At 42.1% G+C, this 22,427-nt stretch overlaps 3 protein-coding genes across 6 annotated transcripts; 1 reads left to right on the plus strand and 2 right to left on the minus strand.

Moving 5' to 3' along the window:
* Positions 1-359: 359 nt before the first annotated feature.
* mier1b (mesoderm induction early response 1b, transcriptional regulator) lies at positions 360-10,129 on the plus strand. Of its 3 annotated transcripts, XM_084546769.1 has the most exons (13): positions 360-397; positions 1,177-1,201; positions 2,021-2,169; positions 2,565-2,750; positions 3,575-3,704; positions 3,832-3,899; positions 4,291-4,363; positions 4,476-4,627; positions 4,736-4,817; positions 4,925-5,019; positions 5,344-5,471; positions 7,497-7,624; positions 8,138-10,129. In XM_084546769.1, exons 1-13 carry the CDS (start codon positions 389-391, stop codon positions 8,485-8,487), a joined length of 1,575 nt encoding a protein of 524 aa, XP_084402895.1. In that variant the 5' UTR covers positions 360-388; the 3' UTR covers positions 8,488-10,129. The 3 variants fall into 3 exon arrangements, with proteins under 3 accessions (XP_084402895.1, XP_084402893.1, XP_084402894.1); XM_084546767.1 differs by lacking the exon at positions 360-397 and having other exon boundaries at positions 414-1,201; XM_084546768.1 differs by lacking the exon at positions 360-397 and having other exon boundaries at positions 415-1,201; positions 5,425-5,471.
* Positions 10,130-10,340: 211 nt separating this feature from the next.
* LOC311489130 (nucleotide sugar transporter SLC35D1-like) lies at positions 10,341-14,086 on the minus strand. Of its 2 annotated transcripts, XM_084546078.1 has the most exons (13): positions 13,733-14,082; positions 12,421-12,454; positions 12,250-12,336; positions 12,081-12,148; positions 11,918-11,989; positions 11,771-11,839; positions 11,582-11,684; positions 11,424-11,516; positions 11,269-11,336; positions 11,109-11,187; positions 10,935-11,017; positions 10,793-10,845; positions 10,341-10,691 (listed from the first exon to the last, which is right to left on the minus strand). In XM_084546078.1, the coding sequence occupies exons 1-13, from the start codon at positions 13,924-13,926 to the stop codon at positions 10,681-10,683; spliced, it is 1,014 nt and encodes a 337-aa protein (XP_084402204.1). In that variant the 5' UTR covers positions 13,927-14,082; the 3' UTR covers positions 10,341-10,680. The 2 variants fall into 2 exon arrangements, with proteins under 2 accessions (XP_084402204.1, XP_084402203.1); XM_084546077.1 differs by having other exon boundaries at positions 10,341-10,845; positions 13,733-14,086.
* An 833-nt stretch (positions 14,087-14,919) lies between these two features.
* serbp1b (SERPINE1 mRNA binding protein 1b) lies at positions 14,920-22,426 on the minus strand. Its single transcript, XM_084547051.1, has 9 exons — positions 22,055-22,426; positions 21,113-21,293; positions 20,813-20,953; positions 20,515-20,586; positions 20,110-20,184; positions 19,677-19,854; positions 19,121-19,186; positions 18,704-18,898; positions 14,920-17,406 (listed from the first exon to the last, which is right to left on the minus strand). The coding sequence occupies exons 1-9, from the start codon at positions 22,308-22,310 to the stop codon at positions 17,347-17,349; spliced, it is 1,224 nt and encodes a 407-aa protein (XP_084403177.1). The 5' UTR covers positions 22,311-22,426; the 3' UTR covers positions 14,920-17,346.
* Between the last annotated feature and the right edge of the window lies 1 nt (position 22,427).

Here is a 22,427-nt window from a genome sequence, read left to right on the forward strand (position 1 = left end):
CAGGTGTCTTGTGGATGGGAAATCAGCTCCATTCCAGTATACTGCGGTTAAGCAACATAAAACAACATGTTTCACAATTTCACACACACCTATTCCTCACAAATAATTATTTAATTGTACAGCATGTTACTGTGTTTAATTTCGTTTATTTGGATGCGATTAAAAAATCTAACGTATATCTAATATTATATAATGTGTTTGTATATGTAAAGTTTGATAACTGTGCCGTGATCAAAACATTACAAGCCGTACATGAATGCATCCATGCATCCATGCCACTGCAGCATCAAAGCTTTGGAAACGTTTGGTCTCCATACTGCAAGGTGGGCGGGACTCTACATCCGGGAACTGACGCTGACCCCTGACGTGACCCTGCAGGATTGCAAACATGGCGGAGGTAAGAAAGTGAAATAAATATTCGGAAAAAATAAATGTATACTGTATCATAGTTAGTCCAGTCGAATGTATACGCCTCTTCTGCGTTTAAGCTTTAGCTTACGAAATTAAGTATCAGCTGTTTGCGTTGCTACATAATAGCCATTTTTTCACTCAAGCGTGTTTTGTAAACTTCGGATTTAGCTAACGTTAGCTTCGCTAGCCGGACGGAAGATAGCTGCGGCGTTAGCGATGTTACGCGGTTTTATTTAAGAGCACTTAACTATGCATGTTTACGCTTTTAAACCGATATGTTGTGGAAATTTTACTGTTAGAAATATGCCACGTGTGCTTTTGGACTATTATTTACAAGCGGCGAATAATAATATCAACTTGGACGCGTTAGCGCAAATATATAAAGGAGAATTAACTAGCTTGCAACTTAAGTAATGTAAGTTAGCGAGTTGAGAAAATAAACCCGGTACGCGCTCGCATATTGCAGCCAACTGGTTGAATACAGGCGGTAAACATCGCTGTACCTAAAATGTTCTCATTACTAACATGCTATCCTAAGTGTCCCGTATCAAACCGTAACGGGATTCTTTGTTTCTTTTCTTGCTGAACTGCCATCAGCGTTTAGGACACAAGGTCGGGGGCGCGCTTTCCAAGCTCCCTTTTATATCCCTCCGTCAGGGTAGCTTGAACATGTCAGCCTCTGTACCAGTTGAAACGTTACATCTAATAAGATATCTGCGTCTAAAGCCAACTTTATTTATGTTCCTCTTTGTTTCTGTTTTCCAGCCCTCCCTCGGGAACTCGAGCCCAGGTAAATTAAATGTTGTCGGAGTCTGTCTGTTGTTTGGATGAATAACAATCGCCTGAAATCTGTTGTCCAAATTAACATAATATATTATCAGTTTGATGCTTAAATAAGAAGAACACATGTAAACGGACGCACCGTCACCAAAATTCAAAACACAGAATTCAAACCTGCCAATTAGTTTCATAGTCTGAAACATCAAATCTGTATAATATCGTTTTACCACTTTTACAACTAAAATAATAGTAGAAGTTGTGAATTATTAGTATTTAAAGTTTTCTCATGGTTTCTTTACACTATGAACATTTGTTAACAAGGGTGAAACACAATTACTTAATTAAGGATTATTTTAAAAATAAACCTGTGTATCTGCAACTTAAAAATTCATGCAGGGGATGGATAGTAAGATTATATGTGTATGCTGTAACACAATATAAATATGTCAACAGTCAGAACTTGCATTTATTGTGGTGTCAGTCATAATAATATCTCTTACTGTATTAGTCCAGTATGGGAAGTGCTGTAAATAATCTTTTCCTTAAACTAAAGAAAAATATTTCTGCATTGAAGTATTTTGATGGTACTCATTTCACCAGATTTGCCAAAGCCACTGTTTCTATTTACTTTATCAGAAAGAAGTTTAATCTAGTTAGTAATGGTTAAATAACATATCGCCCACTCCTTGACATATCAGTAATAGACGTATTTATTTAAATAAAGATACTGGCTGGATCATTTAAAAAAAAAAAAAAAAAATCTGAATTACCCTAAATAAAATTCAGTCATTTTAAGTTTGGAACATTATGTTTTTTGTTTAATTTTCAGGAGGTTCAGCCGGTTCCGATGACCATGATTTTGATCTAACAGCAGACATGCTTGTCCATGACTATGATGATGAACGCACCCTGGAGGAAGAGGAACTCTTAGAGGCAGCTGATGAGACCAACGCCAACGAAATTGAAGATCTTGCGCGGGTTAGTGTCATCCTTTTAGCCCTTCTTTGGTTTGGTTTAAAAAAAAAAGTAGAGTTTAGTTCAACACTATTTTGAAAAAGGGCTAAGATTATTTTTTTTAAGGCACTTTCTATCCATAATCAGTTCACCAATGGCAAAAAACTATTTAACACTCAGTTCAGTTCTCTGTCACAGGTCAACTCAGATGGTTTACAGCTTTCACACACAAACATATTGTAGTTTGTCACTGACAAACTAATGTTTAAAGAACAGAACATTTTACAAAGCTTCAACCAACTCTGGCTGTCGAAAGAAAATGATGTGGTTTGTTTTGGGATAAAATATAATGCCCTCAAGTCTTTTCCCCGGGGCAGGAGAAGACTCAGCATCAAACTGTGTCCCTTTGCTTTTCACAGGAGGGAGAGATGCCCATTAATGAGCTGTTGAGTCTCTACGGTTATGGCGGCAGATCACCAGCAGATGAGGATGAAGAGGAGGAAGAAGAACCAGAGGAGGAAGATGATGATGAGGAAGAGGACGAAGAAGAGGACCTTGACAATGATGAAAGCAGCAGAAGCACTGGCGAGCTGAAAAGAACTGAGGTATATTGGTGTTTTCGAGTTTCTTAACAGTGATATGGTTTCCATAAAGTAATATAGTTTGACTGTTCTGTGTATTTTCAGCTCGGGTTGGGCAAATGTTTGGGTTTTTCTCTTTGCTACCCAAAGGTGTAGTGTCATGTGTATTTTTCTCAAACTGTGTGTGACTACTTGGTACAGTATGCTCTATGGTCCAAACTATTTATGTCTATGTACCTACACTCCCAGAAAGGGAGGTCTCTAGCATGAGTTCTGAAGGTGTGGTTGCTCTATCCTCTGTCCACTAGAGTTAACCTTAGAAGCTAGGCCGACAGTGTCCAGTTATTATTTAGCTTGTACTTTGAGTAAACGTGGACTGCATGATTTAATTGGAACCCCTCTGCTACACCATATGGGCGGGCCGCCATGTGGCAAATTCTTCTAATGGAAGCACTAACTCCTGGTCCCTGTTGTCCAGTTACAATTGCAGAAAAGTTTGTTTAGATGCGTCGTCAGTGTTGACAAAAATGTAGACATGCTTTTTGCAAATTGTAATTAGTTTGTGCAGTTCTAAAGTTGAGGTTACGCTGTGGACCTTAAAGTTGGCAGTAGCTGAAGGCATGTGAAAAATGGATGTACAAGGTTTTGTCAGACTGCACAGTGCACTTGTCAAGACTTGTAGGTGGAAAATGGAGCACAAGTGAGTTGTTTTACATTAAAGAGCCGAGTGCATTGTAAGTTTTGTTTTCAGTAGTCAGTCAGTACAATCACCAGGTGGCACCAGCCCAATTTTATTATCACTGTTCTGAATCCTTGTTCACAATCGTGAACTTTTTGTGTATTTTCAGGGTGAGGATGTTAAGAACTTGTCGGGACAGGCGGGTGAGACCCAGGTAAACTCCGAGGGTCGCACCCGCTCAGTCAGGTCACTCGGCACAGCAGAACTCATCCGCCCCCAGAGACTCAAGTACTTCGAAAGTATGCGCTGACCTCTTGTCGCATTTCCTTTCTTGTCTTTCACTTTGTTTGTTAATTATTATATTCAATAGAACAGAAGATTTTTGTGACATTTTGTGGCCTAAATAGATAATGCATTATGTTTCAGGTAGCAATGATGCAGAGGAGGAGTCAGATGAAGATGAGGACTATGTTCCATCTGAAGACTGGAAAAAGGTACGTGAGAACTTTAGTTATCTGACCATGATCAGAGGAATCTGCCTACAGACCCCTATATTTTTTATGCCAGTTTTTATGTTTTGCTTAATGGTATAGGTTTTTAGAAACACTCAGTGGGCACATTCGGCTGTCACTGTAACACATTAATTACTTTTTTAATCATATATACTGCAACAATTGTAGAAATACTATACTAAACTTTCTTTCTAAACTTTTTCTTTGAGCACTCACAAACGTTTGCAACGGAAGAATTTATTCGTAAATCTGTGCAGAAACAAATTTATTTACACCATTTTTGTGTCAAGTAGGTTTTGTATTTCCAATGAATTACATAACTGTCAAACAGTCCATACTCAATCCAAACATTGTTTTTTTTTCTCCCAAACAGGAGATTATGGTGGGTTCCATGTATCAAGCAGAAACCCCTGTTGGCTTGTGTAAATACAAAGACAACGAGAAAGGTAAGCCTGCTGTTTCTCATCTCCCTGATGGCGTCTGCATATTAAAGCTGTGACACGTCTGTGGGGATCAACTGAAAATGGTCTTGTTGTGCTTTTCTGAACTTGTTTGTAGTTTATGAAAACGATGACCAGTTGTTGTGGAACCCCGAGTGTCTTCCTGAAGGCAAAGTTGTGGAGTTCTTGACAGAGGCATCGAGGCGGACAGGAGATGAGAAGGGGGTGGATGCAATCCCAGAAGGATCCCATATCAAAGACAATGAACAAGTGAGGGCAACGCATATGTGGCTTGTAATAAATCACACAAAGCGTAGTCAGTGTTTATTACATGTGTTTAGCTGACTAATCTAAACTTATTTCCCTGTTTCCCTGTAGGCGTTATATGAACTGGTGAAATGTGACTTTGACACAGAAGAAGCTTTAAGAAGACTAAGGTTTAATGTAAAAGCAGCCAGAGGTAGGTCATTTACGTGGGTCATTTGAGTTTTGTGCTGAAAAGACTTTTGTCCTGAAAAGACTTCAACAATATTAACACTTCCTCTCCTCACATCCTCTCTGCAACAGAGGAGCTATCTGTCTGGACTGAAGAGGAATGTAGAAATTTTGAACAAGGACTCAAAGCTTATGGGAAAGACTTTCATTTAATACAGGCCAACAAGGTAAGAGAAGTGTTTAAAAAAACTCCACAACAATTACTTATTATATTCATAATTCTAATACCTATTTATTCATTTGAAATCTATCAAAGTGTTCACTGTTAAGTTGCTCACAGTTGGAATATGCTCACTTTCAATCTTGTTGCTTTTTGAGACAAATCAAATTTCTCTGTTCGCAAAATGTTAAAATATCTGCAGATCATTTGACCTGTGTCGAGAGTCCCGAGAAGTAATTTGATTTGTCTCTTATTTGAATTTGTGCTGAAATTATCTCTTCAGATGATGGTAATAATGGTCGTTTCATGTCTGCTGAATTAAATCTTTCAGGTGAGAACTAGGTCTGTAGGAGAATGTGTGGCCTTTTATTACATGTGGAAGAAGTCTGAGCGTTATGATTTCTTTGCACAGCAAACCAGACTTGGGAAAAGGAAATACAACCTTCATCCTGGTGTCACGTAAGTCTTCTTTAAAAATATATGCAGTTGTGAAGGACATTGCTAATTTAAAATGATTTATTTTATGTTGTTGATATTGTATTTATACTTCAGGTTGATGCATTTTGTTACGTTTGTTGTCAAATAAGGGTTGTTATGTGTGGTAATAAGTCAGTCACTGGTGGGTCCTTCCTTGCAGACACTTGACAAGGAAGTTATTTAAAACAAGGTTTTATTTAAGTTATTTAAAACAAGGTTTTAAATAACTCATCAAAAACCTTGTTCCTTGTTGAGAAAACAAAAAGATTTTAATGTGTGGGACGGATTTACATGAAGAAAAAATGAGGTTGATTCATAGATGATGTGGGTGCACAGGTATATTTTTGGGAGGGGTCTGGCCTGGGGTACTTTTACTTTGTCTGTCCTTCATACAATCATTTGTCCCTGTGAATGTATCCTGGGTAGATTTCTCATAGAGTTCTTAATCCATAGGGTTTTATATGACGTCGGCCCACCCTTTGCAGCTATAACACCTTCAGCTCTTCTGGGAGGGCTTTCCATAAGGTTTGGGAGTTTGTTTATGGGAATTTTTGACCATTCTTCCAGAAGCGGATTTGTGAGGTCAGACACTGATGTTGGACGAGAAGGTCTGGCTCTCAGTGTTCGCTCTAATTCATCCCAAAGGTGTTGGGGTCAGGACTCTGTGCAGGCCAGTCAAGTTCTTCCACACCAAACCCACTCATCCATGTCTTTATGGACCTTGCTTTGTGCACTGGTGCTGGTACTGGTGGAACAGGAAGGGGGCATCCCCAAACTGTTCCCACAAAGTTGTGAGCATGGAATTGTCCCAAATCTCTCGGTGTGTTGAAGCATTCAAAGTTCCTTTCACTGGAACTATGGGGTCAAGCCCAGCTCCTGAAAAAACCCCCACACCATAATCCCCCCTCCACCAAACTTCACACAATGCAGTCAGACAAGTACCGTTCTCCTGTCAACCGCCAAACCCAGATTGGTCCATCAGATTATCAGATGGAGAAGTGTGATTCATCACTCCAGAGAACGTGTCTCCACTGCTCTAGAGTCCAGTGTGTGTGCTTTTACACCATTGCATTTGCATTGCACTTGGTGATGTATGGCTTGGATGCAGCTGCTCGGCCATTGAAACCCATTCCATGAAGCTCTCTACACTGTTCTTGAGCTGATCTGAAGGCCACATGAAGTTTGGAGGTCTGTAGCGATTGACTCGGCAGAAAGTTTGCGACCTCTGCTCACTGCGTCTCAGAATTCGCTGACCCCGCTATGTCATTTTACGTGGCCTGCCACTTCATGACTGAGTTGCTGTCGTTCCCAATCGCTTCCGCTTTGTTATAATACCACTGACGGTTGACAATGGAATATTTAGTAGCAAGGAAATGTTGAAATGAAACTTGTTGCACAGGTGGCATCCTATCACAGTGCCACGCTGGAATTCACTGAGCTCCTGAGAGCGACCCATTCTTTCACAACAAATGTTTGTAGAAGCTGTCTGCATGAATAGGTGCTTGATTTTATACACCTGTGGCCATGGAGATTGGCCACAGATTGGAACACCTGAATTATTATTTGGATATTACTGGCAATATAGTGTATAAACATTTGTATGACTCGTTTCAGTCACCATTGTTGAAAGTGAAGCAGGAAGTAGAAACAAAAATTAACCCAACTGGCAAAAAAGACACAGCGCCGAAAAGCGTTTGGGTGCTGTTGTTACAGAGTGAGCCAGACTGACGAGCGCACAAGTATAAAGGGCTCACACCAGCGTTGGCTACGTGCATAGGTCCTTGCGTTTAGGTCCTGCAGTACTCTAAAAGTGCCTTAAGTGTCTTCAGGGATGGATCTGAAGCAACCAAGTGACTTGTTCGAACTGTACATTTTGTGTGAGCCCCGCAGTAGAGCCCACCTGCAATCACTGTTAGATGAGGGAAAAAAGATCTGCCCACATAGTGTAAAGCAGTGTCAAGAGCGGAGGCTGATTGTAACGGGTTGTGTACTGCTGTGTTTCTTCAGAGACTACATGGACAGATTATTGGATGAGACAGAGAGTGCCACATCCAGCAGGGCGGCATCGCCTCCTCCCACCACCTCCAGCAGCAGCACCAGCCACTCTGAAAGGGAAGACAGCAGCAGTCAGAACGGTGAGCTGATCAGTGCTGTGATCATTCACTACTATGAGTACACATACAAAGTCACCAGTACGTATAAGTAATACATATTACAACAGCTTAAGTGTTGAATTTCATGGGTCCAGGACGAGTTACAAGATTACACAAAATGTGTTTTTTGCATAAAATTGTAATCTAATAATGTAACTCACTAATACATTAGATATTTTTCATTTCACAAGGCCCTTCATGGGTCAGTACACCCAAATGAATAAAAGATGTCAGATTGTAAAGTTTTGCCTCCACCTTGCTACGCTGGCAGTGATTGTAGTTTTATTTGTGGTTGTAGTTTATTTAAGAAATTTAGCAGCAACATTTTCCAGTAAAACCAGTTCTTATTGTCATAGCTTTAATTAGAGAAGTTACTGAAATTGTCGCAAATGAATTCATGTTCATGTACTGCTGTAGTTTTTGTAATTTGAGAGATCAACCTATCAAATCTCTTCAATATGTTAAGCCACTCATTGTCTCCTCTTTTTTTGACAGGTATTGCAAGCCACAATTCGAGTCACCCAGTAGATGGTGCTCAGTTGCCCCCAGCAAATCAAGTCAAACCTGAGGGAGTTCAGTCCAACGGTCCCTCTCATCCTTTGGTGGAAGCTCCTCCTCCTCCCGCTCCTCCTCCTCCTCCACCTCCTCCAGTTTCAGACAACAACTCCAACGGTTGCAGCCAACCCACTGCTCCCAGCCATGACAGAAATGGTTCTCTGGAGCCTCTGCTAGACCACAAAGACACAGCAGTGGTGGCACACGACAGGCCGGCCAAGAGGTTAAGGACGGAGGCAGAGCCTTTGGGTCAAAGTGAGGTGGAACCATCTAGAACAAAGGAGAACTGAACAATGTTGACTAACAGACGCTGGTGTGGGGTGAGACAAGTTGTTCCTCTACTAGTGGGTAGGGAACGATAGAGGAGGAGGATGAACCCCTGTTGACCTGTGAGCGCCGTTAGAGCAAAGACTCACTTTAAGAAGGTCCTAAGTCACTGAATCACACCATGAAGAACACAGCCAACCAAACTGCAGCTGGTCCTCCAGGAGGCCCTCCATCACATCCATGTACTGTCTACCAAGCTCATCCCAAAGTACCACAGCTAGATCATGTCCAACAAAACACTTTCCTCCCATCATCTCGATTCCCTTTTTTTGGAGACTGACTGACGAAATTTTGCCAAGAATTCCCTTTTTCTACTTGTACTTAAAAGAAAATAAATCACCCGTGATATTTTTTTACACAAGAGATATTTATATTTTTTAACAGAAAAAAAATCTAATGATGGGTAATTTTTGTTCAAAGCCATTTGTCTGCTGTTTTAGATTTGATGACATGTTTTAACAGTTATGTGCTTAAGTTGTTGAAAAGATGCAAAGTAGGCAAAAAAAAACCAAGAGGAATAGGCCGGTGCTGTCGCTAGCTCACTGTAGTTGCACTTTGATTGTATGTTTCTCATCTGGATTGATGAGGTGGTGTGTCACAACCCAGCAGAAATACAACTTCACTCCCTCAGCTCTTTCTCTTAACGGCTGTTTGTTTTTTTGATTATGATGAATGAACCAGCGGGTCAGAGCCCTGCAGGTTTGTTTGTGTAAAGCAGCTGACATCAGTGATGTCCTTTATCATAACTCATCATGTAGAAGATCTCTGTATTTTTCGATTTTCATAGTCAGTGCTTCGTTTTTAATAGAATGTTTGTGTAAAGTTTGTATAGATTTCTTACCTTGAGCAGCTGGTACATTTTTTATAACTGTCTTTTCATCTCTGTATTTTCCGGTCTTCCTTGTAGGCTGTGCTTTTTGTTGGGATATGTTTCTCTGAGATGGATGTATTAAAAAAAAGCAGCCATTCCTCTTTCTCTTGCTGTTTGGCAGTACTTTTCATTCCTGCGTTACCCTGCTCAATCTGAAAGTTTGTTGCAAAAAAAGCTGCGTGTGCTGCCTGCCTTTGATTTTATCAAACCTGCCTGTTCTGAGTGCTTCGTTTCAACCAGTACTTACTGTCACGAGTGGCTTCAGAGCAGTGGACGTCCAGCAGTTGACATGAAGGTGTGACTGGAGAGACCTAACTTATTTTGGTCCAGTAGCTGTTCAGCTTAATGCTTTAACGTTTTACTTTGTACTTCAGCTTTGAACTTAAATTCAGAAATTGAGATACATTTTTCTCAAGTAATGTTGATCCAGTCTTTTTTTTTCCTTTGCTTTTTTTTGGACAGTGTCTGTTTTTTCTCTGTAAATGATGATATGAATAAAGGTGTATTCCAGGACTGGCTATCAATGGAATAACATTGGCTATATTTAATAAATGTATTAATGATTTTAAGTTGTCTTGTTGTGTGTTGGAAAATTAAATAGATAAAGTAACCCATCATTATGTGAACATATAAGATAATATACACTGATCAGACATAACATTATGACCACTGACAGGTGAAGTGAATGACACAGATTGTCTCATTTTCAGGTGGTGGCACAGTGGAAAGGTGATTAGCACTGATGCCTCACAGCAAGAAGGTGCTGGGTTCGAATCCACGGGCCTTTCTGTGTGGAGTTTGCGTGTTCTTCCTGTGTCTGCGGTTCTCTCTGGGTACTCCAGCTTCCTCCCACCATCAAAGACATGCTCATTAGGTTCATTGGTGATTCTAAATTGGCCATAGGTGTGCATTTGAGTATAAATGGTTGTCTGTCTCTCTGTGTTAGCTCTGTGATAGACTGGTGACCTGTCCGGGGTGTACCCTGCCTCTCGCCCGATGACACCTAGGATAGGCTTTTAATACAAGACATACAACGTATACATTGATTTATGGGTCATTTTATTAAAATAGTCCTAAAAAAACAACTCTATATTAATTTCATTGATGTATATAAAATAACATTAATCAGTGGAATACAATTATAAAAAATAATTCGATATAAGAGCGAATAGTATTGCCTCAGATAATAAACTTTCAATAAATTACAGCAAAGCCTCATCTGCTAACAAAATACACCCAAGATGATGTGCGCTGGATCTTCAGTGTCGCCAAGGGACTCCACGGTTTACACCTTTTCTGTTAAATTTGATGAAAACATTAAGCAAATAATTTAGAAATAACAAAATCAAATACAACAATCCCTGCGGTCCTGACTCAGGTTATTTAGCTGTTCTTACTCGTTTGCTCCTGGGTGAAGGTGATGTAGGAGTACACCAGGCTCCCGGCGATGCTGTGAGAAAGCAAATATGACAAAAATGTTCTCAAAAGGCAGACAAGTAAACACTCGGCAGTTTAACTGGTGCGTCTTTCTCACTCCACCTGATATTCAGGCCGATGAAGTTAGTCCAGGTGAATATGTAGTCTCCACCGAACACCATGCCGATGTACGTTACGAGGATATTCTGGGGAAGTTGCAGAGAAAGCCGTGGCACATGTGTACTCATTGAGTGACTGAGTCAAGAGAGAGAGAGGGACCAGTGTGTAGTGACCTACCTTAATGCAGCCTATGATGGAGGTGGTGAGTGCTGAGTTGTACTGTGTGCACAGCAGGATGGAGTACATTAACACGAAGCTGTACAACACAGTGGAGCAGAATTAGACACGAGCAGCACTGTGGGATATTAGCTGTTGCGGGAATAGACGACTACTTTACCCCATCACACAGGAGAGGACAAACTGTACAACAAACAGGTGGTCAGACCAGCCATCATACTCCAGCCCCTGCATCCAAACACACACAGACAGGTGGCGTTGACTCACACCGTCGCACAATCAATCATACATACCAGTACGTGTTAGGATGCTTACCGTCTGCAGGTCTCCTGAGTAGTAAGCGTACGCCACAGTGGGGAAAATCATGATCAGAGCATTGTAATAAAGCAGCCCATATTTGCCCAGTTCCTATGGAAACAGCGGTTTATTATTCACGTCAAAGAGGCATCACGCTGTGTCGGAGCGCTGCTCACCTTGGAGTCAAGTTTCTGCTTCACGTACGCACCGCTGGCTGCCGTCAGAACATTGTTCAGCATTATGAATATGTATCCCTCAAGGTCAAAGGCTAAGTCAGCGCTAAAAACAAACAAAAAATAAACACAGTGAGACATGACTTCACACAAACGGCCTGATCAGTGTTTGTACGCGTACGGGCGTCTCACCTGGCAGCGATGAAAGCACCAAGGATCATCGTAAACACCGTCATCTTAATGGACGCCGAGAAAGTCTTTCTGTGAGGAAATGATTGAGAGGATTCACCCGCTGCATTCTGGTTAAAGCGTGCCGAAGAAACCAGGAGCTCAACTTACTTCAGCAACAGCCCCTCAAACACCATGGTCAGAAGAATGCTGAACCTCCTCAGAACTGTAAACATGGGCAGACTGAGAAAAAGAGAAAGTCAGTGGGTCGGCTTTGGCGGTTCATAGTCAGGAAATCGTCTTTCACACAGTGTAAATGCTGACAAGCTCTCACTTGAGTCGCTGCGTCCCAAACAGTCCGGATATTTGATTCCCGACGTACAACAGAGGCAGTGGGAACATCTGGAAATAAGGAGTACATGTGATATGTTAAACTCAGAGAGAACTGTTTTTGTTTTTTTAAATAAGAACATCTTCATGATCTCCAACAGTCAAGTCCTCACCTTGCGTGGTATACTCAGATCCACGTCTGGAAAGGAAATAACCCCCAGCATCTTTCCAGTCCTCAGGACTACTATCGTAGCCAGCATCTGCAGAGTTATCGAAGCAGTACATCAGGTAGACAGCTTTAAGTGAACAAATAAAGGTTAGAATTCAACTTAAGAGACGCTTACTTGGCCGATACCGACACATGTTGACGATGGGAATCTGTAAAACATGAACACCGGTGATTCAGTTATGCAGAGGTTACATTATAGTTGCTTCTTCTTTGTGGGTCTTCACATTTAAAATTAAACTCTCTTCACATTTAACCACACAAGGAGTTTAGAGTCTGTGGATTCTTTTTTATGCAGTTACTGTCATTTAAAACATCCACAAAATAGGTTCAGCGCCCAGAACATAATTCAAACCCAGTGATGGAAAGCACATTTGCTAAAGTCATACACTTAAATGTGGAGTATATCAATCTAATGTTAGTGTGCTGAAAAACATAGCGTTTGCAGACGGACAAAAAAAGACAGTTTGCTAATCCACTACCTAGCTAACCGGAGTTGCATTACTTGTTATGATGTTGTTTACTCTCTCTTTATAGTGTTGTCTTTGCATTGTGTGTCCATGAATTTGGCAGAGAGAGGATCTGAAGGAGGGAGGGATGTGTTCGTTTAGCCGTTGAGTTCAAATGTCAACAGTCTTTCTCAGGAATTAAAGTGAATTTTTGACTGAAGTGTGAATCAGTTCCACTTTTATAATGTTATTATCACACAACATTGACAAGATTCAATAATAAATACTCTTTCTTTTGATCATACAAAGCAAAATTATGCCGCCAGAGGAGTCAGACTCCTTAACATTTGAATGTCTTAGCACTGCTGTTGAGTTTCTAGCTAAAGGACCACATACAACCTCTGGATCTCATGAAATGCAGTTATTTATTAGGCAATTCTGTGCAAAATCTACTTTTCTCTACTGCAATACTCCTGCTGGAGTATGACAGCTGAGATAGGCTCCAGCCCCCTGCCCCTTCAGAAAACAAGCGGTTATAGAAAATGAATGCATGAATGAATAGTCCTAATTCTTTTCTCCTGCTATTGTAACACCTGAATTCCCGTTTAGACATCAATTAAGTTTTATTTCATTATATCTGACTGCATTAAACTGTGAAAAGGTGCGTTTGTTGCTCATACATCAAACGTTTAATGTATTATTTCATTATTCTAAAATTAAAGTTACATACCCTTTGTACACAGTTTTACCTCTAAAAAGTATTATTATTAATACAATTAATGTTTGTATATGAACATTTCTATACTTTTTACAGAGTTTTAGGAACATTTCTAAGTGTATGAAGAGCACTGGAAGGAATATGACATGTCTATTTATCAGTGAGGATGAACCTAAGTTTGTCTCTTTCCATACTTCATATCCACACATCGCCAGACTGCCTCCTCTCCGACACCAGTCTGCCTCTGTACTTTGCACCTTTACCTGTAGCTGGTGAGGACGCTTTTGTTGACCACCACGATGAGAAAGGAGCTGACGCCGTAAAACCCCGCTGCTAACAGCTTCACGAACACAGTAGGAGTGTCACCGGGTGTCTCCATTTCGGTTCTGGAGGGTGCTCTCCCAGCTGACAGGTCTCTGCGGGCGGGCTCACGCCGACGTTTGTGGAGCGCGGCCATTATTTACAAAGTGAGTAACAGCACCGATGAAGTCCAACGGACACTTAAGAGTCCTACTGCGCATGCGTGTTTCGCGTATAACTAAATGCGGAAATGTAGTGCGGGGGCAAGTGACCGGGGCAGAGTATTCCTTCTGAGCTCTGAGATTCTGACCGAGTACCTAATGACTAAAATGACTTATTAAAGGTAACTTATAGAGAAATGAAGGAGTGAAACTTTCCTATTTCATCGTTTCCCCGTTATGTGGACTTATTATGTGGACTCATCAATGGAAGGGCTTCTTATTAAGGCGAGAAGCATCTATACCAGTCTATTATCTATGCACATCCTTCATAATGAGTAAGAGAAACGCCACAAACACGAACTAGACAGTCTCCAATGCAGAGATGCTAAAACCCATCAACAGTCTGACTGACCGCTGCTTAAAAGTTTAAAGAAATGGTCTTGAAAAGTTTTGGAAAGCACAGTGGGGCGACCAGTGTTATTTTTGTCATGCTTCTCAACAGTCAGCAGGGGGCGCTACTCAACTAATGTAAAGGTAGTATTGTTGAATCGTTGACCTCATATGAGGTTTTCAAATTAGATTTTTTAATATAGTCTGTAACGTGTATAACAATGCACTTCAAGCCAAAGTTAATTTGACACAACTCTATGTATACATATAGAGACACTTAAAAACAAAGAAGCTCATCTGATCGTGGGAGTAGAATATGATAATCCAGATGATCTTGTAAACATGGAGGAAGACTAAAGTTAAATAAAAAATTAAAAAGCACTACATTTATTGGGGATCAGCTGTCAGTCGTAGATGTATGGAAACTTATACCCTGACAAAAAGGGGTTCACTTGGAACAACAACGGCAGATTCTTACAGTCCTGATTTGATTTATATTACAAAAACGTATGTTTAGTAACAATCAGATAGACCTGATACAAAATTTTAAATTGCAATTTAGGGTCATCAAATGCAATAAAGACATTTCTAAAGCAATCAGCCTTATGGATGAATTAAATGCTTTATTAAATAAATAAATTCTTACAAATAAAGAAGAAACAGGATTAAAAATGTTAAAAGCATATTTAGACCGCATGTACGTCGACTCGGTTAAACTTACTTTTTATTTACTTGTATCCTAGATTCCTAGATTTTGTCCAATGTCTTAACTCGGTTTATGAGCTGGCATGACTGTATGTTGTATAACGTTTCTGTTACACTGTCATTTTCAATAAAGAATTAAAAAAAAAAAAACACTAGCACAAGATTTTTCTCCAATTTTTTTTTTTTTTCCACCTTTTCACAGGGATCATTCACAGCCTGTTTTATCACACGTCAGATTAACTCCACATAAAAGATAGTTTGCTCTAAAATCTCACCAATAAATGGACCAAAATAATGATTTCCTGTAACCCTCCATTAAATCCTTCTGTTGTGACCCTAATAGTGTTTATTCAGTTGTAATAAGAGGATGGACTCAGGTTTATGGTTATTTTGAGGCTACGGTTTGTGGTTTTTAGATTAATAGTTTTCATTAAAATGTTGTCTAAGCGATCAGTGCAGTATAGGATTTATTACAGGGCGGCTGTTATATCAGATCTTTTTCTTGGTTTCAAATATAAACTGGCAACTATATAACTCAGGCCGTCGGTGTCATGTCTACGTGGGATCAACTGGCAACAGTGTTGCAATGAAACACACCACAGTGTCGTTAGTTTTAAAGCAAGGAGGAGTCAGCAGCACATTTGTATACACCTTTAAAATCACAGCATCGATTTGAAAACAACCGAACAGCCATTGACAGAATACATGTAACACCTCTAAAGCAATTTATTAGAACAGGGATGTTTGCAGAGAAAGTTTCGTCGTCACGTGGCTCAAACAGTCCTACATGAAAACTGCTCCAGCCGTCTGTATCAGCACAGTCGCCAGCAAGTCTTTGCAGAGCTCAATGTGTAAAGCTTTAAATTCACTTCTGTATCTTCAATGTAACATCCCCAGACCCCCTCGAACCCAACATTATTAAAAAGAAATACTTGCTGGAAATGCTGACACAGATGGCTGAAAGCACCATTAGCTTACATTACATTCTGTAGCTCGTGGTTGATCCACAATGACAGCCCATGTTTCTTTCAGACAAATTATGCATTGATGCTTCTGCACTGATAAAAAAACAAAACAAAAAAACAAACAGCAAGTGTGGTTCAAGGAAGGGGAAGAAAAAAAACAATCTTCAGAGGACTAGTGCTGATAAAACCAAGTGCTTTGAGATCTGAAAGACGGTACAGATGCTCTAAGATATGTCCATGGTCTATCCATCATTCTCACCTACATTTCAACAATCACTTCTCAAAAGACAGTATGAACTGCTTCAGTTGAGAACCTGTGGTCTACTGCTTGAGAAGTTCAGAGCAAAGGAATACTTAAATTCTAAGTAACTATCTGTCAAATTCACACATTCACACGCACACTTTTGCCGCGCACACACGCATACACACTTATCCTTAACAAAATAAAATACAATATCTGCTTAGTGGTCCGGAAGTTACAAGTAGCACACTCTGTATGACCTAAGAGGACCAGCCTAAGGATACATTAGGCCCTGGGACACCCTGAAAACACAGGTAGCACATCTGGATCAGGGGATACGAAGCATTACTAACCACTGGTCCACAAAAAAAAGGCAAGCTATCAAAATAAAAGGAAAAGAGGCATTAACTTTCACTGCACAATAAGCAGAAAAATACCAAGCTTTAGTAGGAAGTCACTGTGCCTGCTTACCCATCCAGAATTTGTGCCTCGCAAATGGATGGGTAGTCAGGATCCAAGTAATTACACTTTAAATGCATGTTAAGCCATACTTCAGACATCTAGTACACGTTTCTTATGTAGTGTAGTGCTACCACATCAGTGTGTATTACGGGGGAGGGGGATTCCAGTAGAAAGTCTTTTGTAAAGATGACCCCATAATACTGAGCTGAAGTCATGAGAATAAAAAGCACAAAAGCTTTGGGGGGAGGGGAGAGATAAACACACTTCAAAATAATTGCAGAAATGCATAAATTCAAGCAGCACAAAAAATATCAATGAAGTATGCATAATCTCTGAAAAAAAAAAGAAAAAAGTATGAAAACATCCCTGCTTTCATGTTCCTAAATACAAAACTTCAGTGTAACAAGAGGTCCTTTTCCGCCTTTTTTTTTTTTTTGTCTTTTGTTCTCCTTTAAAACAGGTAAAATTTGAGTCCCTTGGTGGTGTGAGTGGTATGGGATGACAGTCTTTTTTTTTTTTTTTTTTTTTTGGTCATAATTTTTTTTTCTTTCTTTGTTTTCTTATATACTTGAAGATGTGGTAAGCATGCAAGCCTCGTAGAGGAGGGGCCCCGGAAGGGCTGATGGGTGGGCTGGTGGTGAGAGGAGGAGCGTTCAGGCCAGAGCTGGGAAGGCCTCAGGATCGTCCACGTTGGGGACTGACACTCCACTGGCCTGGTGGAGGAAACGCATGAGAAACAAGAGGACGTTAATGATAGTGCTGGGGTTTAAAAAAAAGACAATTCAAAACCCACTATCAATTCATAACATCCTCAGATCAATTATTTAATTAGACGCGATAGAAATCTCACTGTGGTCTCGCCAGACAGGTTTTGCAAGACAAAGCTCCGCAGACTATGCAACGCCCACGCCGTGAGGGAGATACAAAACATGACAACTCTAAAAGGCCTGACAGCTGATTGGATTTAAAAAGTATGATGACAGAGAAGATCAGGGCCATATGGAATATGTGCCATCAAGAGGGAAAATATTGTGAATGTACCACAACTCTCTGGACCCAGTGACACCAGTTTTGTTAAAATCTCTTTCATAATCAAGATACATGGTTTCAAAACCAAAATTGAATCGAATCTCTCAAATTGAATCGAATCAAAACCTTGTGAATTGAAATTGAGCAGCATTCAGCTCTAGTCAACATGATTTCTGTTTTGAAGTTGGTGTAATCCCCATTTTTGTGTTAGCAATGGACCAGATGACTACTTGTATGTGACAAACCTACAGTCGCATGTGTACACTTTGAATGTGGGGACTACGAAATCCTTCTGAATGTGTCAAATGTGCGCCACAGTGTTGCTTATCTCTGCAGAATCAAATTAAGACAGCGCTGTGAAGCTGTCTGGAGGAGGAGAGAGTACTCAAGTTGGCAGCGGAGGACTTAACCGCAATGAAAAAGAAAATGAAATGTGCTAGCGTATAAGACACATTTGATGCCTTGTAGTCCCAGTCTCTTTTAGTCTGAAATAGTTCAGATGTTACAGATATTTCACAACAGCCGACATTTGAGGTGCTATAGTTAAGATTGTTGCTCTGTGTATACCATGTTCTTAATAGTCAGTAAATTTTCAAACAGATTTGAGGTAATTTTTAATTATTTTGCTCAAATTTGTTTGATGAAACGTGTAAAAATCCAAGCAGAGAATCTTGAAATGTGTCCCAATGCGTAGGTAGTTGCTTCTATTTTTCAATAAAACCATTTTCATATGAAGTGACAGATGTTAGTTGCAGCCTTAGATTTACAAATGTCATGGATTAAGTATGTGATGTCAGCTTTAATACAGGCCCCGTCATTATAATCCACCTCATGGCTGGCGGTCGGTGAGTTTTGCATGGTGGAGCGTGTGGTCACTCGTCTGTTATTTCAGGGCCTCAGTGGTTCCACAGCAGCTTTTCCAAGTCACCGCTTTTACGGCCGGTGCTAAACCCTCGCAGCGTCGACAGCTTTTGTTCTCACCTTTTCGGAGCGTCCTCCCCCGCGTGCCGGCCTGGTGCCTCCCCCACCTCCGCCGCGGCCTCCTCTGCCGCCGCGCGCGCCCCCACGCCCGCGGCCGGGGCGGCCCAGGTCTCCGAAGTTGATCTCCAGCTGAGATGTGATGTCGTTGGCTGGTTTGCGGAAATGGTGCTCACCGGACTCGTCGGCTGGGGCCTGCTGATAAGGGCAGATAACCAAAAGTACGTTAGAGATGAGCTGCACTTAGACTAACGGCCACACCACAAGTGTCTTAGTTTGAACTTCAATGAACTATGCTGAGACTATTGTCAGTATTTGAAGTCCCTCACCATTTCCTAACAGGTGCTTTTCTAAAGATTGTTAACAGTGAATATCTCCTGGACCGTGTGGATGAAAGACCAGTGTTAGTAATGCAGGTACCTTGTTGAACAGGGGCTGTGCTTCTGCTTCCGTCTCTGCGGCGTCAATCAAAGCACCAACGGGCCTCTGGAAAAGCAACACAAGAAACGCCGGCAGAAAGTTATTTTGAGAACTGAGGAGAAAGACAATGGGATCTTCACAACAACCTGAGCGTGTTAACCTGACAGTAACTTGACACAAAAATTACAATAAGAGTGAGGCTGTGATCGTTGTCTATTTGAATACACAGGTAAAGTCTCTACGCTGTCAATGTTTCACAGCTGCTTCTTGTAAAAAACGACTGAACTAAAGTCAACATCAGCTGTGACCTGCATTGTGTAGACACCTCAAAAGCCCTTTCTTCCTATTGTCGCATTGTATTGTGCGATAGAAAAAAGAAATAATGAGTTCACTGTCAGTGTAAAACCAATGTCCGTCTTAAAAAGCATATGTCAGTATCATCCTGGATGGCTGGGCCACAACAGTTCGCTCTGCTGAGACAGATTTGAGGTAAATGTCTGAGCTGCAGGGAGGCGAGAAAAGCCTCCTGGTGTCCATGGTAAATCTCCACACTTACATCTTCACTCTTGGACTTGTGCAGCACGTATCCCTTCTTCCACTGGCTGTCGGCTCCCTCGTTGGGCTTACGGATGTTGAACTCCACCTTGGTGCGCTCCTTGTCCTGCATGGCCTTCCACTCGTCCAGGGTCATCTCTTTGGGGCCTTCGGTTTTCACCTCTTCAACCTCATTCTCTCTGAAATGCCAGCACACAACAATGTAGCAACTTAAACCTCAAACCGCCAATCCTCTTACCTCCATACATGCTCTCTAATCCAGAGGCCAAAGGGTCAGCGACAACATTTATCCCATTTGCACTACAGGCTTGTGACGGAACGGCGCGTGCAGAGGTAATATTGTTTGCGACACAGACCGACTTGCAAAATCCAAAACGAAAAGCCCGATGTTGGAATCTTTTTCACGTATAATCTGACAGGAGATGGATTCTCACTTGTTCTCAGAGCCGGCAGGAGCGCTTTCCTCTCCCTCTGTGGTCGTCTCAGGAGCAGCAGTCTGTTCGGGTTCACTGGGAACAAAAACACACAGCAGCCATGTCAATACTAACAAATTACCTCCAGCTGAAACATTATCTCTTCCTGGCAACGCTCCAAGGGCGCTCCCGAACACACCAGAGCACTCTCCACTGTGTGCTGCACTTCTTTTAACTAATATTATTACGCCTGTATTAGAAAACTGAGCTGTAAACATTTCGTGCAGGATCCTGTGACGTGTCCCATCAAAGCTGCTGGTGCTTGTTTTAATACAAAAATAGAAGCACTTCACAGAGAGCGCGCCGAGTCTGGACAGATACCAGATGAACATCACAATCAAATGGGCCTTAGGTGTGAAAACTCACCTCACTTCGTCCTTCACATTGCCCCAGTTGTTTGAGCCGCTGCCGCTGCGCTTCTCCTCGCTTTTCTGATTGCTGAGGCAAAAGCAGAAAGGGACAAACCATCAGTAAATTCAAATCACAAAGAAAAATGAGATCAGCGTGCAGAACTCGAAAACGACAATGCAGGGCAGAGCTGATCCTAATCTCAAAACAATTTACTCTGGCAACCACAGGCAGCTGAAAGATCTTTCTCGATGCGAGAACGAAACGCAGAAGCCAAAAGGAGGTCGGCTAAGGTCTAAGTTCAGGACTGACTCACGATTTGTCACTTCCGCTGTGTCTGTCGAAGTCCCGTTTCCCGCGCGAGTCGAAGCCGTCTCCTCGGCCCATGCCCCGTCCTCGTCCACCGCGCCCACCCCGGCCGCCACCACGCCCTCGCGGGGGCCTGTCTCCAGAAGGCCTGGCGGACGAGAGTATACACAAACGTGAGTGACCAGCACCAATCCATGTGCGCGCATATAAAATACGCACACTCTTAATGATAACAGATGTTTAAAGTCAAAAAGAGCTCGACTGCTGTGATACCAAAACTGTATTAACAGCTGCGAGCACTACTTACTTGTCTACAGAGAACTCTCCGCCTCCCTCAGGCTTGTCCTCAGCTGGCTTCTCGAAGCGCCGCTCGCGAGGAGGTCTCCGCTCCGGCCTCTTGTCTCCAGGTCGCCCTTCACCCTGTCCGCCTTGGTGTTGAGATCCAGACTGGCCCTGCTGGTCCGGTCTTCTGCCGACCCGCCTGATACCTGCAAGTCACAGGAGCACGAGTCAAACCCTTGTAAGCTCTGTCAGTGTTAGAAATCCTTGCGTCAACACTTTCTGTTTTGCACTGTGTGTGTGTGTGTGTGTGTATGTGGGGGAAGATGCAAAGTGCCACCTACAGCAACAAAACACCAGATGAGTGTGTCACCTCTAATTTCCTTTTATAGCAGCTACTTTTACAACCGTACAGTTGACCTTTTTTTAGCACTGACTGAATTTATAAATTCATTTTAGGATCTCTAAGCTCCAGCAGATTAAACGTCTACCCGGGAGACGAACAAAGAGCACACTGTCTGGTTCTCCCAGCGCACAGGTGAATATCTACCACATTTGTTTTGCAAAGCCCGCAGCTGCTAAGAGAGCTGCGCAGCCTGAGCAGCAGCATCACGCAGCAGACTGAAACCCAACACTACACCTTCCCGTCGGATGCTGGAGGGGACCGTTTCTGCGACAGACCCGACTGTTAGCACAGGACCCTGCCGCTGGTTTTGACCGAGCACCCTGGTAGCTCTCCTCTGGTGCAGGAACATGCCTGTGCCTAGCTACCTCCAGTCTGTCCTCTAACAACAGGACAGGGTCCATGTTGACCTCACGCTGTGTTTCGCTCAGACCAGCAGCAGCAGCAGCAGCTAATGCAGCTAACAGGGGATGCACATGACAGTTCCTGCGAAAAACACAAAATAAACATGCACTGCACAAAAGCCCGGGAGCAGGTGCCTTTTTTTTTTTTTTTTTTTCTTATTACCTTCTTTCTTCAGGGGAACTGGCGCTTGGGACTCGTCCTTCTTGTCCAGCAGCGGGTTCTTTCTGTCCTTCTGTGACTCCTTCTTCGGCTGCTTGGCGGCTTGAGCCGCGGTCTTGGTGGAACCAGCGGCGGCCCCCTCCTTCTTCTTGTTTTCAGCAGCTTTCAGGATCTCAAACGGGTCGGACTCATCGTCCAATAACTGGTCGAACCGGTTGGTCACGACGCAGCCGAAGCCTTCTTGCAGGTGTCCGGGCATGATGGCGCCCCTTCAACGGGATTCACCTCCGATTCTACGAGGCTTGATGCGACCAGTTCGCTGGAAGCTGCCACAAGATGGCTGGGAGAGCTGCCCCTTCTCTTCCGGTGCGAGCAC

Source organism: Chelon labrosus, assembly GCF_963514085.1.
Source record: "Chelon labrosus genome assembly, chromosome: 6".
NCBI classification, from domain to species: domain Eukaryota; kingdom Metazoa; phylum Chordata; class Actinopteri; order Mugiliformes; family Mugilidae; genus Chelon; species Chelon labrosus.

Coding starts and splice junctions, on each gene's coding strand:
- mier1b (XM_084546767.1), top strand. CDS start 1,081: ATGTCAGCCTCTGTACCAGTTGAAACGTTACATCTAATAAGATATCTG. Junction 4,628..4,735: donor ATATCAAAGACAATGAACAA/GTGAGGGCAACG, acceptor GTTTCCCTGTAG/GCGTTATATGAACTGGTGAA. Junction 4,818..4,924: donor TAATGTAAAAGCAGCCAGAG/GTAGGTCATTTA, acceptor TCTCTGCAACAG/AGGAGCTATCTGTCTGGACT.
- LOC311489130 (XM_084546077.1), bottom strand. CDS start 13,926: ATGGCCGCGCTCCACAAACGTCGGCGTGAGCCCGCCCGCAGAGACCTG. Junction 11,990..12,080: donor TTTGGGACGCAGCGACTCAA/GTGAGAGCTTGT, acceptor TCTTTTTCTCAG/TCTGCCCATGTTTACAGTTC. Junction 11,337..11,423: donor ACTCAGGAGACCTGCAGACG/GTAAGCATCCTA, acceptor GTTTGGATGCAG/GGGCTGGAGTATGATGGCTG.
- serbp1b (XM_084547051.1), bottom strand. CDS start 22,310: ATGCCCGGACACCTGCAAGAAGGCTTCGGCTGCGTCGTGACCAACCGG. Junction 21,294..22,054: donor AGTTCCCCTGAAGAAAGAAG/GTAATAAGAAAA, acceptor TGTGACTTGCAG/GTATCAGGCGGGTCGGCAGA. Junction 20,954..21,112: donor GGAGAGTTCTCTGTAGACAA/GTAAGTAGTGCT, acceptor CTCGTCCGCCAG/GCCTTCTGGAGACAGGCCCC.